Genomic DNA, 16151 nt, shown 5'->3' on the forward strand with positions numbered 1-16151 from the left:
TACGTTATTTCTGTGACAGATTTTAAGTTAGGCAGTTCCAAACATGGATATGTTGTGTTAAACACAAGTCAAGGATTTCCGATTGTCCTGGAAATAAATTCAAGTTTTAAATTTGAACTTGTAATTGCAATGTTTCAGAGGTCCGAAAACATAAATGCCAGTTTAGTCCCATAAGTGTCCTAAAAATATATACATGTCTTTGGTAAACGAACAGGCAAAATTTATAAAACTGAATCAGCATGGTTACAGAATGAGATTTAAAACTCTTACGTTATGTCTTAGCAATTTACATGTTCTAACAACAGTCAAACTTAAGGTATTAATAAATTCACAGATGGCCAAGATATACACTTCGTAAATCGCTTACTGGTTTCTCTCTATTTAGCACATAACATTAGAAAGTGATATTCTGTACATGTATTACATTCAACAAATTCGAGCTATTCTTTCAGTTCTATTGTCTCGCCATGTCTCAGTAACAACATGATGGACCAACAAACGAAAACCAGAAAACAATTTTCTCAAATATTCATTATCAATCACGTGCATATATGGTTCATATCTGTATCACGGCCACACAATTGTAAAAATAACATTATGTATTACTCGTCCCGAAGTCTTAACTTTTTTTAATGTTATAATCAGATAGTACTCTAGCCATGTACATAACTTCATTTATCGCACTGTGGACTTCAAGTGTTATTTCTGCTCTAAGAATACGATATACATGTAATCACTTTGTCAAATCAAACTGGCATCATCTATATCATTTTCTGTTAATAAACTGTCAGTATCTTCTTTATCAATGCCATTTTCTTCAAACATGAGAGCTTCTAGCATACGTTCTTTAAAGTTAGGATCATTTACACTAGCTGTGATATAACTGTTCACATACTTCTTCAAATTCTCCGGCATCTTGTCCACATCAATCTGGCCATACGAGAAGAGCAACAGATAATTACTGCCACTTACAACAGCTTTGGTAAGAATTGTGGTCAATATGAACTGACTGACGTCATCTTCCAACGTTTCGTTTGATATGATGAAGATCACGTGCTTTGCTTTGTCAAGTTTTGGCTCAATACCGAGTCTAATATCTTCTCCAAATACAAATTCATCCTGAAGAACGTACACATTCTGCTTGTTTTCTCGAAGGAATGGGATGATCTCGTACCTAGTTAATTGGTGTAATTCATCTATAACGTCGGGATAGACAATATAGGTGTCATTTGAACCTTCCGCCAAATTTTTCTGAACACCAGCTGCAGCGGCATATAGATTGTGTTCACATAAATGAATTTCACCAACTTGATTAATTTCAAGGTTATTCTCTTCAGCATGGTTTACTTCCTCTTGGTTCTGATTCATCCGTTTCTTCGTTGACATGAGATATTCTATGCTTTTGTACAACATCTTAGAATCCATTCTTATATATCTGCCATTTTTTATAAATAATTTCATATTTTCTCCGGTACAGTTAGATTTAAACTCTTTGTCAACAATAAGAATTATAGATCCAATATGAATTTTCATAGCTCGTTCAGCAGCGATGTTCCATAAGGTTATCATCAATTCAGAATTTAGACTTTGTTTTGACATACAAAAAAGAACTCTTCTTGATCTATAAATAAGCTTTCTAATTCCTTCTATAAGCGTAAAACCAATTACAGGATCTTTGTACATATCTGCTACATTGTAACCCGATTCTTGTAAATGTATTTTTATGTTATTTTCCACGAAGTCTTCATCATTTTTGTCATAGATGACTACACAGCTGTGTTTGACGTCATCTGGATTATCAGCAAAGCCGTCACAAATACGAACTCCAAAGAACATATATAGCAAAACTCTTAAAGTAAATCTCTGGAAATAGATGGTCAGTGACAGGACCGTTATCACGAAAAGTATGGATCCGATTACGACAGACGGAAATATAACATGTTCTGCAATACTCGGTGCTTTTATCTCGTTGCATACAAAAATAGAATCCGGAAGGTTTATAAATTTATTCACTTTCTTATAATTGTCTGTACATTTAATGATGTTCCAATCTGTGACAGGACACAGTCTATCGTGTAACCAGGCCCTCATCCATCTCGTGTGACAGTCACACAGAAATGCATTTCCTGTTAAGGATATTCTACTGATGTTCTTATATTTAATCTGAACCGGTAGCGATGTCAAGTCATTGTTTTCTAAGTTTAAAATGTCAACGTTTTGCAATTTTGATGCTGCTAGTGGTGCTATGTAAGTCAGTTTGTTTTCTGAGAGGTCAAGCACAGATACGTTCAGCAGATAATCTCTAGACTCAAGTGCCAACAAACTGGTGTTCTTGAACCACAATTCCATACGACCCTTAGGCATTTTTAACGGCAATGACGACACGTTGATATTCCTACAGTCAATAATCAAACTGCTGAAGTCGTATCTGACATAGCAGACACACAATATGGGACAGTCTGTAACATTGAGCGGACAGTAAATATCGCGTTTGGATAAACTTGACACTTTCATTCCTTGAAGCTCTTGAGGATACATACACGTCCAGTCCATTTTCACACTCTGTTTCTCTTCAGCCGAGAGCAGCAGTGTTACAACATATAACTGGCAGTTGCATGTAAACGGGTTCCCGTTGCCCTTGATATAGAAAGATTCAAGCAATTTTAGAAGATTCAACGCGGTCTTATTTCTAATATTTAGATCTATGCGGATATCTCTAATCTTACAATAGGACAGGTCAAGCTCTCGCCTCTGTAGAGGATGTTTACCAACTTTGCGACTAAGATCATACGCTTCCCTTTCAGCTGAAGCAGAAATAAAGTCGTACAAACGTAGAGAGTTAACGAGTTCCACAATGCTCTCACCTGTTATATGGCTGTTGTGGATATCAATTATTTCAATGTGTGTTCCATAGAACGGCATAACTGGAATGTTCTTTAAGGGATTTGAATACAAGTACAAGAACTTAAGGGTGTAAATTTGTTCTTTCAGAAAGTCCTGAGGTAAGAATTGTAGACGATTTTTTTCCAGATGTAGCTCTTGGAGATAGAGTTGGTTTTCCAATAAATTTGGATCAATCAAAGACAACAAATTATTAGACAAGTCAAGAAAAACCAGTTTATGTTGATCTTCAAAAATATGTGGCGGAAGATTAGAAAGTTTATTGTCCTTTAGATGAATGGCTTTTATATTCGACTGATTTTCAAACAGCAATTTGTCTATTTCTGTTAAGTTATTGCTAGACAGGTCCACATGACCAAGTCCAGTCACATTTTCAAACATCTGACGTTCATTTTGTTTTATATGTGCATTGTTGATGACAACAGTCTCTATATTACCATTTAGATGAAACATGTTACTGCTGTTAAATTTCGAGTTGTGTATCCAAATACTTCTTCTCATTGCGGCAACTGTTACATTGGTTTCAGTCTCGTTGGATAGAAATCTCATGAGATCTTGATCTGCAACATTAAAATATGACTGAGTCCATGGAAACGTCATTTGTGTTGTCAGGTCAATATTCATAAGCTGTACTGATTGAAGTTTTGGGAAGCTCTTTACCAAAATCTCCGGCTTCATACTGAAATGGTTTGTTTTGCATGCTTTTAGTCGAAGAATATTCAATTTTTCGAATATGTTTTTGCAGGATTCCCAGAAAAAATGGGTCAAGGTCACGAAACCGCAGTTGATTTTGGCAGCAATTATCCGTATGTGTGTAGCAAATTGACAATTAACTGTATGAGATGGTGCGTGTATCACAGAGTCATTGCTTTGTAAAATCGACCAAATATTTCCATATTTTAAAAACAAGGATATCTCTTCCAAATACACATCACATCTCCCAAACACTAACGCAACAGATATTTTCAGTTTTCCAGCTACATTTGTTTTATTTGTAACAAAATGTACAGCCATTTTTTGGTCACAGAAAAAGTTAAACTCCTTAAAGACTTCAGCTTCGTCTACACTGCGTTCAGCAACTTCTCCAAGCGTATGCAAACGCGTCTGTTCATAGACAAAATCCAGGTCAATTGAACAGTTATTCTGAATCCCCATCAACATAAAAAGCACACTTCCGTCTGAGGTAACATTTAACCCATTTAGACTTTTCTTACTGTCTAAATGTAAGCTGAAAACACATGGTTTGCTTGCTAAACTCCTCGAGTAAAAACAAAATATTACACAAACAATAACTGTTTGCCTCATCGTGTCAAACTGCAATATCCACTAAGTTCTTTCAATAAAAGTCCTGATAAAAAAGAAACACGCACTATAATAACTATAACTGCACTATAAGTGACTTTTATACCAACGCAAAACTACCTTTATGTATTCTTCCAGTAGATATATTTCTCCTACATACAGTCCATTATCAAAATTTTACTCTGCACGTGATTTTGCAAAACTGTATGTTGTTAAGTATTTTGAACTAATTTTTAACATGCATACTGACAGTTAAACTTATCCCTCTATCTTATTACCCTCTCTCTCCCTCCCTTCCACCCCCGCCCACTTTCCTCCCAACCACACCTACCCTTGTATACTAAAATAGACGCATTTCTTTTAAACTGTGTCTATTTGATGGGTAGGAGAAGTATTCTGTAGTATTTCAGCCATTTTCAGTTTCGACCCCATGCTGTAGGACTAGCAGTAACTACAATGCAATCAGACAAGTTTTTTAAAATAAAATCTGTAAAAAGACCCTTTGGAAGCAATGAATGCAACCAAGAATAATAGCAGACCCGGTTTGATCGAGTCTGTTCATGAGAGCTTATGAAATGTGCAACACCTCTCACGCCCCCTATAGCACCGGCTTAATATCAGCGTGAGGATTTTTCCCTTCTTAATCCCAGTATTGACAGCCTAAAGGCGTATCCTTTCCTTAGACGAAGCTTTATGCATCTCCCAGTTCCAATAGTGTGACCACCAAAGGCTGAGCATCCGATGCTCCTCCAGTATTGATCACAGCCTGTGTTTTTCCCGAAGATGCACATGGAAAGCTTGAGGCGTCAGAACATTTCTTATTCCAACAGCCAGTTTGGCGATTTTGTAATTTCAATTATGTGTTACCTTAAAAGTATGTGAATACAGATAAAATCAATTAAAAACGATAATTATTAACTTATTATGAAGAAATAAATAGTGGTTAGATAGTGATAATGTAATTACCACCTAGATATACAGTACCGTGGTCGGAAAAGTCTTCAGCCTCAACAAACTTTTAATTATATCAAGATGTTTATTACAGAAGGGAACTCATTTGGGGTGTAGTTTCTTTTTTGTGAAAAACTATCCAAATAGCATACAGGTCGTTGGTGATGCCTAAGTGCCAGTCCGTGTTGAAATTATGCCTGAGGAGTGGGGAGGGCAACAAAGTTCTTCCTCCACAATAAAAAAAAACATGGAAAGTCGCAATATTACCTATAGTTGTGTCGTTGTGATGTACAAACAAACAAATATAACCACAGCTAAATCCTTAAACATTTGCAGCAGACTGTAAAGAAAGTCATTTTATGGGTAATTTATGCATTAGACAGCAATTTGATAGTTTAATCGTTACTTTCAACAGATTATTGTCAAAAATGAATAAATGCCTGAAATTCAAGGTTGTTTCATACTCCGATAAATAGAACAGAGGGACATGATGGCCCTATATCGCTCACCTGAGTTTAAATTGCTTGGTTGAATAAATTTCTTTGCTAATGCTTCAAAAACAAACAAAAACTAGAAAATGCTTTTGTAAAAAAGCGCATGTCTCCCCCAATGCAAAGTCCTATAGGCAAGAAGTCAATAGGGGTCAGGAGCGAAAGTCAAAGAGACACTGATTGTTGGCTGCAATAGGGATCATCTACTTGGCATGTCTAGTCATCCCGCTAAATTTCAACACTCTTGGCCTAGTGGTTCTCAAGTCACTGTTCAGGCTCCTGTGACCTTGACCTTTGATCAAGTGACCTCAAAATAAATAGGGATCATCTACTCTGCATGTGCAATCATCCTATTAAGTTTCAACATTGTAGGTCAAGTGGTTCTCAAGTTATTTCCAAAAAATGATTTTACATGAACAGGCCACTGTGACCTTCACCTTTAATTGACTGACCCCAAAATCAATAGGGGTCATCTACTCTGCATGTTCAATCATCCTATGAAGTTTCAACATTCTGGGTCAAGCGGTTCTCAAGTTATTGATCGGAACTGGTTATCAATGTTCAGGCCCCTGTGACCTTGACCTTTAACGGAGTGACCCAAAAAACAATAAGGGTCATTTACTCTGCATGAACAATCATCCTATGAAGTTTCAACATTCTGGGTCGAGAGGTTCTCAAGTTATTGATTGGAAATGGTTTTCCATGTTCAGGCCCCTGTGGCCTTGACCTTTAATGGAGTGACCCCAAAATCGATAGGGGTCATCTACTTTGCATGTAAAATCATCCTATGAAGTTTCAACATTCTGGGTCAAGCGGTTCTCTAGTTATTGATCGGAAATGGTTTTCAATGTTCAGGCCCCTGTGACCTTGACCTTTGACGGAGTGACCCCAGAATCAATAGGAGTCATCTACTCTTTATGACCAATCATCGTATGAAGTTTCAACATTCTGGGTCAAGTGGTTCTCTAGTTATTGATCGGAAATGGTTTTCAATGTTCAGGCCCCTGTGACCTTGACCTTTGACAGAGTAACCCCAAAATCAATAGGAGTCATCTACTCTTCATGACCAATCATCCTATGAAGTTTCAACATTCTGGGTCAAGTGGTTCTCTAGTTATTGATCGGAAATGGTTTTCAATGTTCAGGCCCCTGTGACCTTGACCTTTGATGGAGTGTCCCCAAAATCAATAGGGGTCTTCTACTCTTCATGACCAATCATCGTATGAAATTTCAACATTCTGGGTTAAGTGGTTCTCTAGTTATTGATCGGAAATGGTTTTCAATGTTCAGGCCCCTGTGACCTTGACCTTTGACAGAGTGACCCCAAAAACAATAGGGGTCGTCTACTCTTCATGACCAATCATCGTATGAAGTTTCAACATTCTGGATCAAGTGGTTTTCTAGTTATTGATCGGAAATGGTTTTCAATTTTCAGGCCCCTGTGACCTTGACCTTTGACAGAGTGACCCCAAAAACAATAGGGGTCGTCTTCTCCAGCAGCCCTACAACCCTATAAAGTTTGAAGGTTCTAGGTCAAATGGTTCTCCAGTTATTGCTCGGAAATGAAGTGTGACGTACGGACGGACGGACGGACAGGGCAAAAACAATATGTCTCCTGGGGGAGACATAAATAAGTGAGAAGGTCATGGTACAGATTCATCACGATAAGTACTGAAATCTGTTAAAAAAATTATACAGGTGATCCAAAGCTCCTTGTTGTAGCTTCAAAAACAAGAAAGTAAGTCAGTAGGTCAGGATTAATAATATTTAAAAGGTAAGGAAAGTCTGAAAATAAGTTAATTTTATATGAAAGCCATCATCAAGCCTTTCATAACGCTGAAAGAACTTTTAAAATCGGACAAATATTGAAAAAGATATGGCAGTTTGAAATTTAAGAAAATGGCTGATAATGGAGGCAGCCTTTTAGTCTGTTTATGACGTCATTTACACACTGCTAAATACTTTATTTAGCAAATAACCCTTTAAAAGACTAATTTTCATATGTTTCTTGAGTGTAAAGTGTAAAACATGATAATTTCTTTCATTATAGCTGGAAAAAGTAGAGAAACTATTTTACAGTAATAAGTAAATGCAGTTCAAATGTGTACCTAAAAATCTAATAAATCTGCCATTTTGTTTTTTGATGCCATGGAAACAAAATGGCCGCCAATTTGACCAAATATTTAAATGCTCATAACTTTCTCATTTTTACTCCGATTTTGAAAATTATTTCACTTCTTTAAATGATTTTAGAAATCCCAGCTGACAAAATTAAAGTTAGAACAACGTTGCCTTTCCCTTTAAGATATTGAAATCTGTATCAAAAGTTCTACATGTGGTCCAAATTTCCATGCTGTATCTTCAAATACAAAAAAGTAGGTCAGAAGGTCACGATTAAGACTATTCAAGATGAGTATTGAAATCTGTATAAAAAATATACAGGTGGACCAAATTTCTATACTGTAACTTCAAAAACGAAAAAGTAGGCCAGTAGGCCATGATTAAGACTATTCAAGATGAGTATTGAAATCTGTATCAAACGTTAAATATGTGGTCAAAATCTATTGCTGTAGCTTGAAAAACAAGAATGTAGGTCAGTAGGTCAGGGCTGAGAACATTTGAGTATTGAAATCCTCGAAAGTTATTGACGTGGTCCAATTTCTATGCTGTTAAGGTAACTTGACATGAACAACCAAGATGGCGTCACGAAATTAGGGTTGGTCACATTATTTACCTCTATAGACAATATGCTGCTACAGAGGTCTAAAGATGCATTTTAATCATTTAACACACACATAAACAATTGTAAAAATGCATTTAATTTTTAAAATTATAAAACCAAATGTTCTGAAACTCACCATGAAAAGTAGTCAATTTTTGTGCGCATTTTGCGGAAAAGTTATGTATCCAAACTGAAAATAATTTATATCATCATATGTTTGAATATGTCCTTCAGATGCTCCACCTATGAACAAAAGAATTTATCCTCTGAGTTTTATGCTGTTTGCTCTGGAATTTCATCAGTAAATTATAAATTTCAATATTTTGTTGCAAATAAATTCAGTAACAAGGGGCTATGCAATTTCAAAAATATGTTTATTGTAAAACTCACCCAGTCCTATGAATGGAAAATAAACCAAAACATAGCTGATTTTGGGTATATTACATTATTTTTTATGACTCTTCATGTTCAAATGAAGAAATCCTTATCTAAACTGTCTCTATATTTTTGGGAAGCAACAGAAAATCAAGAATATGTACTTTATCAATTACATTAAACATATATTAATTTAGTATGGCCTAAGATACATGCTTTCCATGAGATTTCCATGCAAGTCAGTAAAGTTTTGACATTGAGGGTTATTCAAACAGTAGCAAACACATTTGAACTAGGACACAGATTGAAAAGATTGTAAATGTTTTATAAAATTTAAATAGAAACAATGTAGAATTACTAAGAAATGAACACATCACTCAAAACTCTTAATATGTGAGGATGTAAAGTCTCAAAAATAAGGACAAAGTAAACTTACATGTACTTTGAATTTTTTTAACGTCCCTCATACTGCCAGCAGGTTTCAACATTTTCGGGTGTAAAATATAGAAATTTATAATTTACTGATGAAATTCCAGAGCAAACAGCATAAAACTCAGTGGATAAGTTATTTTGTTCATAGGTGGAGCATCTGAAGGACATATTCAAACATATGATGATATAAATTATTTTCAGTTTGAATACATAACTTTTCCGCAAAATGCGCACAAAAATTGACTACTTTTCATGGTGAGTTTCAGAACATTTGATTTTATAATTTTAAAAATTAAATGCATTTTTACAATTGTTTATGTGTGTGTTAAATGATTAAAATGCATCTTTAGACCTCTGTAGCAGCATATTGTCTATGGAGGTAAATAATGTGACCAACCCTAATTTCGTGACGCAATCTTGGTTTTCCCTGTCAAGTTACCTTAAGATCGGTGTGCAAAACTGTATATGTCATCCAAATTTCAAGGCTGTTCAAGTAGGTCAGTAGATCAAGGTCACAGTCAAGTGGCTCCTAATTACTTGGGGGTCATCAAGTAATTATAATTAGTCTAGGAAATATGATCAGATAATTTTTAAAGTATTTTTTCCTATATAACTCATACAAGTGACAATCACCCTTGGGGCATAATTTGAACCATCTTGTTAGAGAACAACTAGGCAATGCTACATACCAAATATCAAAGGCTTAAGCCTTGAACTTTCAGACAAGAAGATTTTTTATTTTTTTTTCATATTTTTTACATATAAATCTATGTAAAACTTGGAAACCCCGGCGCAGGGCCTCTTTTCATCCTAGGGTAATAATTTGAACAGTCTTGGTAGAGGACCACAAGGTAACGCTACACACCAAACATCAAAGGCCTAGGTCTTGTGGTTTCAGACAAGAAGATCTTTAAAGTTCTTCCCTATATAAGCCTATGTAAAATTGGGACCCCCTGGGTGGGGCCTCTTTTCTCCCCAGGGTCATAATTTGAATAATTTTGGTAGAGGACGACTAGACAATGCTACATACCAAATATCAAAAGCCAAGCCCTTGCAGTTTCAGACAAGAAGATTTTTAAAGTTTTTTCCTATTCAAGTCTAAGTAAAACTTGCAACCCCTGGGGCAGGGCCTCTTTTTGCCCAAAGGTAATAAATTAAACAATCTTGGTAGAGGACCACAGGGCAATGCTACATGCCAAATATCAAAGGCCTAGATCTTGTGGTTTCAGACAAGAAGATTTTTAAAGATTTTTCCTATATAACGCTATGTAAAATTTGGGACCCCTGGGGCGGGGCCTCTTTTTACCCCAGGGGCATAATTTGAACAAACTTCATAGAGGACCATTTAGATGACGTTACATGCCAAATATTGAGGCTGTACGCTTTGCGGTTTTGGACAAGAAGATTTTCAAACTTTTCCCTATTTAAGTCGATGTAAACGATGTGACCCCCAGGGTGGGGCCACATTTGACCCTAGGAGGATAATTTGAACAATGTTGGTAGAGGACTACTAGATGATGTTACATGCCAAATATTTAAGCCCTATGACCATTGGTTTTGGACAAAAAGATTTTTAAAGTTTTCTCTTCGGTTGCCATGGCAACCAGAGTTCTGTATGGAATTCAGTTTTTTGAACATTTTTTAAAGACCATCCAAGGAACATCCCTGTGAAGTTTCATCAAAATTAGCCTGGTGGTTTAGGAGATGTTATGTATTAAAGGAAAGTGTGGCTGGACGCTGGATGGACAGACGCCAGACGGTGAGCGATCACAATAGCTCATCCTGAGCCTTTGGCTCAGGTGAGCTAAAAATTTAATTGGACAATAGTTACGTTCAGTAATAAAATTACATTGGTTTATAGACCAGGAAGTCCATGGAGGGTAATTATCTAATAATAGAAAATGTAATATAATATTGCCGATCCCAGCTACAGTTGAACTATCTACCGGTATATCATTTTTTACTGTGTTTGGCCTACAAAGACTGAATAGCAAAATAACCTTAGTTAGTAGTATTAACGATTTGTCAGAAGAAATAGAAGTGTATTGACTCTATTTTCAAGAAATTTGCTGTATAAAAATTTGTAAAGCAAGGTATATTCATTTAATAAAATGTCCAAAATAGATTAGATGTGGATTATCACATCATTCCTCACTGCATAAGCAATGGGAAAGAAATCAGGGGGAAAAGGACAACAAGGTACTGTATTCCACATCTAATCTAGCTTTTTTGCCCATGATATTCCAATGTCCAAGTTACATATGTTTCATAAAGGCAATTATTTCTTCCAGATTCCATGTAGATCAGGTAGAAAATGTAGCCTCTATTGAGTTGTTAACCTTTTTCTATGATTTCACCTATTGCTCATGAAATAGTTTCAAAATTGACCAATAATTCACAGAGACATATATTATGAACAGGTTCGAGTAGATCATGTAAGGTCTCTAGAATATCAAAGTGACTCATTCTCACATTTTAAGGGAAACTTCTCTCTCAAAAATCCATAAAATGTGGCTGCCATAAAAGTGACCACTGGTACAAATGACTGACTTATGAAATATGCAAGATACTAGTACCCTAATACATTACCAAAAATGTTATTTAAAAAGGGAGTAACCGTTGCAAGACTTTTGAAATAATGGAGAAAATCAACATTTCTCTATAGTGAATTTGGCCGCATCTGAGGAAGCTGGGGCCGTTACACAATTACATGTTCAAAAAGCACTACTTTTAACAACATACTAACAGTTTATGTATTTATGAGGGAAAATGTGGCAGCCACATTTCAAATAAAGGCATTACTAGTCTAAGTCTGTGGCAAATGTTTTTAGTAATAACAGAGGTAAAAGTAAAGTGAAACAAAACATCAACTTAGTGTAAAAGGGACATAATTCATGGAAAATGTCTACAAAACTAATGCAGAATGTGATCATGTGGCTAATAATGTGTTATGTTTGAATCAAATTTATTTACTGAGACAGAGCACAAGTGCACCATAAGCAAAAAGGGGATATAATTCATAACATATAGGTGTCAGTGTTTTGGACCTCATGTCATATGATATAAATGATGATGTGGAACAACCATTTTAAGTTTGAATGAAATCCGCTAACAAGAGACATGGTAAAATAGCAACTAAATTAAACTTGAATTCTAAAGAAAAAAGGGGACATAATTTATGAAACATTTTTACACCACAGTTGTGAACCTTGTGTCATATGATGAGGATGATGATGTGGAACAACTATTTTATTTTTATTTTTGTTTCATTGAACGTTGCACTGATACAATTATAGGTAATGTAGCAACTTTCCAGCTTTGATGGTGGAGGAAGAACCCAGGCACTACTTCATCATAAGCAGGCACCTGAGTAGAACCACCAGCCTTCTGTAAGCCAGCTGGATGGTTTCCTCACATGAAGAATTCAATGCCCTGAGTGAGGCTCAAACCCACATGGCTTATTTTATGACATTAATAAAGGACCATAATTCTAGAAACAAGAGGACCATGATGGTCCTGAATCGCTCACCTCTTCCCACATGACCCAGTTTTGAGTATGACGTCGTTTTTTCTATTATTTGACATAGTGACCTTGTTTTCGAGCTCATGTGACTCAGTTTTGAACTTGATCTAGATATTATCAAGATGAAAATTCTGACCAATTTTCATGAAGATCCATTGAAAAATATGGTCTCTAGAGAGGTCACAAGGTTTTTCTATTATTTGACCTATTGACCTAGTTTTCGAAGGTACATGACCCTGTTTTGAACTTTACCTAGATATCATCGAGGTGAACATTCTCACTAATTTTCATACAGATCTCATGAAAAATATGGCCTCTAGAGAGGTCACAAGTTTTTTCTATTTTTATACCTACTGGCCTAGTTTTTGACCGCAAGTGACCCAGTTTCGAAACTGACCTAGATATCATCAAGGTGAACATTCAGATCAATTTTCATGAAGATCCATTGAAAAATATGGTCTCTAGAGAAGTCAAAAGATTTTAATAATTTTAGACCTACTGACCTAGTTTTTGACCGCAGTTGACCCAGTTTCGAACTTGACCTAGATATCATCAAGATGAACATTCAGACCAACTTTCATACAGATCCCATAAAAAGTATGGCCTCTAGAGAGGTCACAAGGTTTTTTTATTATTTGACCTACTGACCTAGTTTTTTAAGGCACGTGACCCAGTTTCAAATTTGATCTAGATATCATCAAGGTGAACATTCTGACCAATTTTTATGGAGATCCATTCACAAGTATGGCCTCTAGAGAGGTCACAAGGTTTTTCTATTTTTAGACCTACTGACCTAGTTTTTGATCGCACATGACCCAGTTTCGAACTTGACCTAGATATCATCAAGATGAACATTTAGACCAATTTTCATACAGATCCCATGAAAAATATGGCCTTTAGAGAGGTCACAAGGTTTTTCTATTATTTAACCTACTGACCTAGTTTTTGAAGGCACGTGACCCACTTTCGAACTTGACCTAGATATCATCAAGATGAACATTCAGACCAACTTTCATACAGATCCCGTAAAAAATATGGCCTCTAGAGAGGTCACAAGGTTTTTCTATTATTTGACCTACTGACCTAGTTTTTGATGGCATGTGACCCACTTTGGAACTTTACCTAGATATCATCAAGGTGAACATTCTGACCAATTTTCATGAAGATCTCATGAAATATATGGCCTCTAGAGAGGTCACAAGGTTTTTCTATTTTTAGACCTACTGACCTAGTTTTTGACCGCACTTGACCCAGTTTCGAACTTGACCTAGATATCATCAAGACGAACATTCAGACCAACTTTCATACAGATCCCATGAAAAATATGGCCTTTAGAGAGGTCACAAGGTTTTTCTATTATTTGACCTACTGACCTAGTTTTTGAGGGCACGTGACCCAGTTTTGAACTTGACCTAGATATCATCAAGGTGAACGCTCTGACCAATTTTCATAAAGATCTCATGAAATATATGGCCTCTAGAGAGGTCACAAGGTTTTTCTATTTTTAGACCTACTGACCTAGTTTTTGAAGGCACGTGACCCACTTTCGAACTTGACCTAGATATCATCAAGGTGAACAATCCCACCAATTTTCATGAAGATCTTGTGAAATATATGGCCTCTAGAGAGGTCACAAGGTTTTTCTATTTTTAGACCTACTGACCTAGTTTTTGAAGGCACGTGACGCAGTTTCGAACTTGACCTAGATATCATCAAGATGAACATTCTGACCAACTTTCATAAAGATCCCATTGAAAATGTGACCTCTAGAGTGGTCACAAGCAAAAGTTTACGGACGCACGCACGCACGGACGCACGGACAGACGACGGACGACGGACACCGCGCGATCACAAAAGCTCACCTTGTCACTTTGTGACAGGTGAGCTAAAAATAGCCACTGAAAACAGTCCATTCTAGACGGTGTCGATCGAAAATCCCGAATAACGAAAATGCCTATTTTTTCTTTGCCGAATAATGTTCAGCATTTTCCTGCTCACATTCTCTCCATATCTGAAGTCAATTAGCAAATGGGAAAGGGGTGAAACTTGAAGAAATAAAACACAGAATATTGAGAAAAATCGAAAACGCCGATTGATTTTTTGGAAAAAAAGTCGAATAGTGAATTTCAACATTTTCTTAAGTTACAAGACAGTGTCTTTTCAATACTCAAGCATGTAGCTCATCCAAATACCAATTGGCATTGCAAGTATGGATGCTCTGTGTTGTTTACTTTTTTCAGAAATTGATCTGAAAAATTCGTTATTCGGTAATCTATTTTTGATTTAGAAAAAGGCAGGAAAAACACTAAAAATTTGTATTTTGCCTCTCCTGAAAACCACCTTTTTATTTTTCGGGAATTTCGATCGACACCGTCATTATGTATGGTCATCTTCACATCAAGGTCCTTCATCTGTAAAACTTTCAAGCATATCCTTTTAACAGTGTTTAAGGTGTTGTACACACAAGATTTTTCTCTATATTGTATATAGCAAAACTATCAGAGGGTCGTAACTGCGGTAAAATAGTCATAACAAAGGTTCCTTTCTTTATGGTCATCTTCGTATCAAGCTTATTCATCTGTGAGAGTTTAAAACAAATCAGGCTAAATCATGTGTGGGAGCAGTTGGACATACAAGATTTTGGGACGTACAGACATACGGACGTACTGATAGCAGCAACGCTACATGCCCTCCACCACATAACTGTGGGGGCTTAATAAAAAGACAATCACTCAGTGCAAAATGACCCAACTGGAACATGAAGATGATATGTGCATCTCCCCTTGGGGGTGAAGTTTTCAACGAAGCTTCATTGAATTCTAACCAGTGGCTGCAGAGGAATTCTAGCCAGTGGTTGCAGAGGAATTCTAGCCAGTGGTTGCAGAGGAATTCTAGAAAGTGATTGCGGAGGAATTCTAGCAAGTGGTTGCAGAGGAATACTGTAGAAAAGAAATTCTGCTATTGTATACTAATGTTGAATAATCGACTGGCAATAAGTCAGTGAAATATTACCTGATCGAAATATGAAAACAATATGTACATTTACTCTTAGGAGTAAAGCTTCTTACAAAGTTTTGATGAATTCCAGCACATAATACTAAAGAAAAGAAATTTTGATAAAGTACTAATGTTGAATAATCAAAGTGCAATAACTCTGTAAAAAAATATCCAGCCGCAACATGGAAGATAATATGCCCATCTTTTATCAAGAGTGAAGCATCCTATAAAGTTTCACTAAATATCAGCCGGTTGTTGCTCAGAAATACTCCAGACAAGAATGCACACGGAAGAAGTAGCAACTACATGCTTCCCTTTATTAGGATGTTTTTTTTTTAAATACCTGTAAAGATTAATCAAAACTGATTATAGAGCTTATAACTGCAGAACAATATAATACTATAGGCCTTTAACCTTAAGTCTGCTGGTGGCAATTGGTTTTGCTTTTGCGACCAGT

The 16151-nt window shown here is 36.2% G+C and overlaps 1 protein-coding gene across 1 annotated transcript; it reads right to left on the reverse strand.

Moving 5' to 3' along the window:
• LOC123535776 (protein toll-like) lies at positions 1-4463 on the reverse strand. The gene has a single exon (XM_045318527.2). It carries the CDS (start codon positions 4204-4206, stop codon positions 742-744), a length of 3465 nt encoding a protein of 1154 aa, XP_045174462.2. The 5' UTR covers positions 4207-4463; the 3' UTR covers positions 1-741.
• Between the last annotated feature and the right edge of the window lie 11688 nt (positions 4464-16151).

The sequence above is a fragment of the Mercenaria mercenaria genome, chromosome 17 (genome assembly GCF_021730395.1).
Source record: "Mercenaria mercenaria strain notata chromosome 17, MADL_Memer_1, whole genome shotgun sequence".
NCBI classification, from domain to species: domain Eukaryota; kingdom Metazoa; phylum Mollusca; class Bivalvia; order Venerida; family Veneridae; genus Mercenaria; species Mercenaria mercenaria.

Bases quoted from the DNA above. Each gene is read 5' to 3' on its own strand.
- LOC123535776 (XM_045318527.2), bottom strand. From the start codon at position 4,206: ATGAGGCAAACAGTTATTGTTTGTGTAATATTTTGTTTTTACTCGAGG.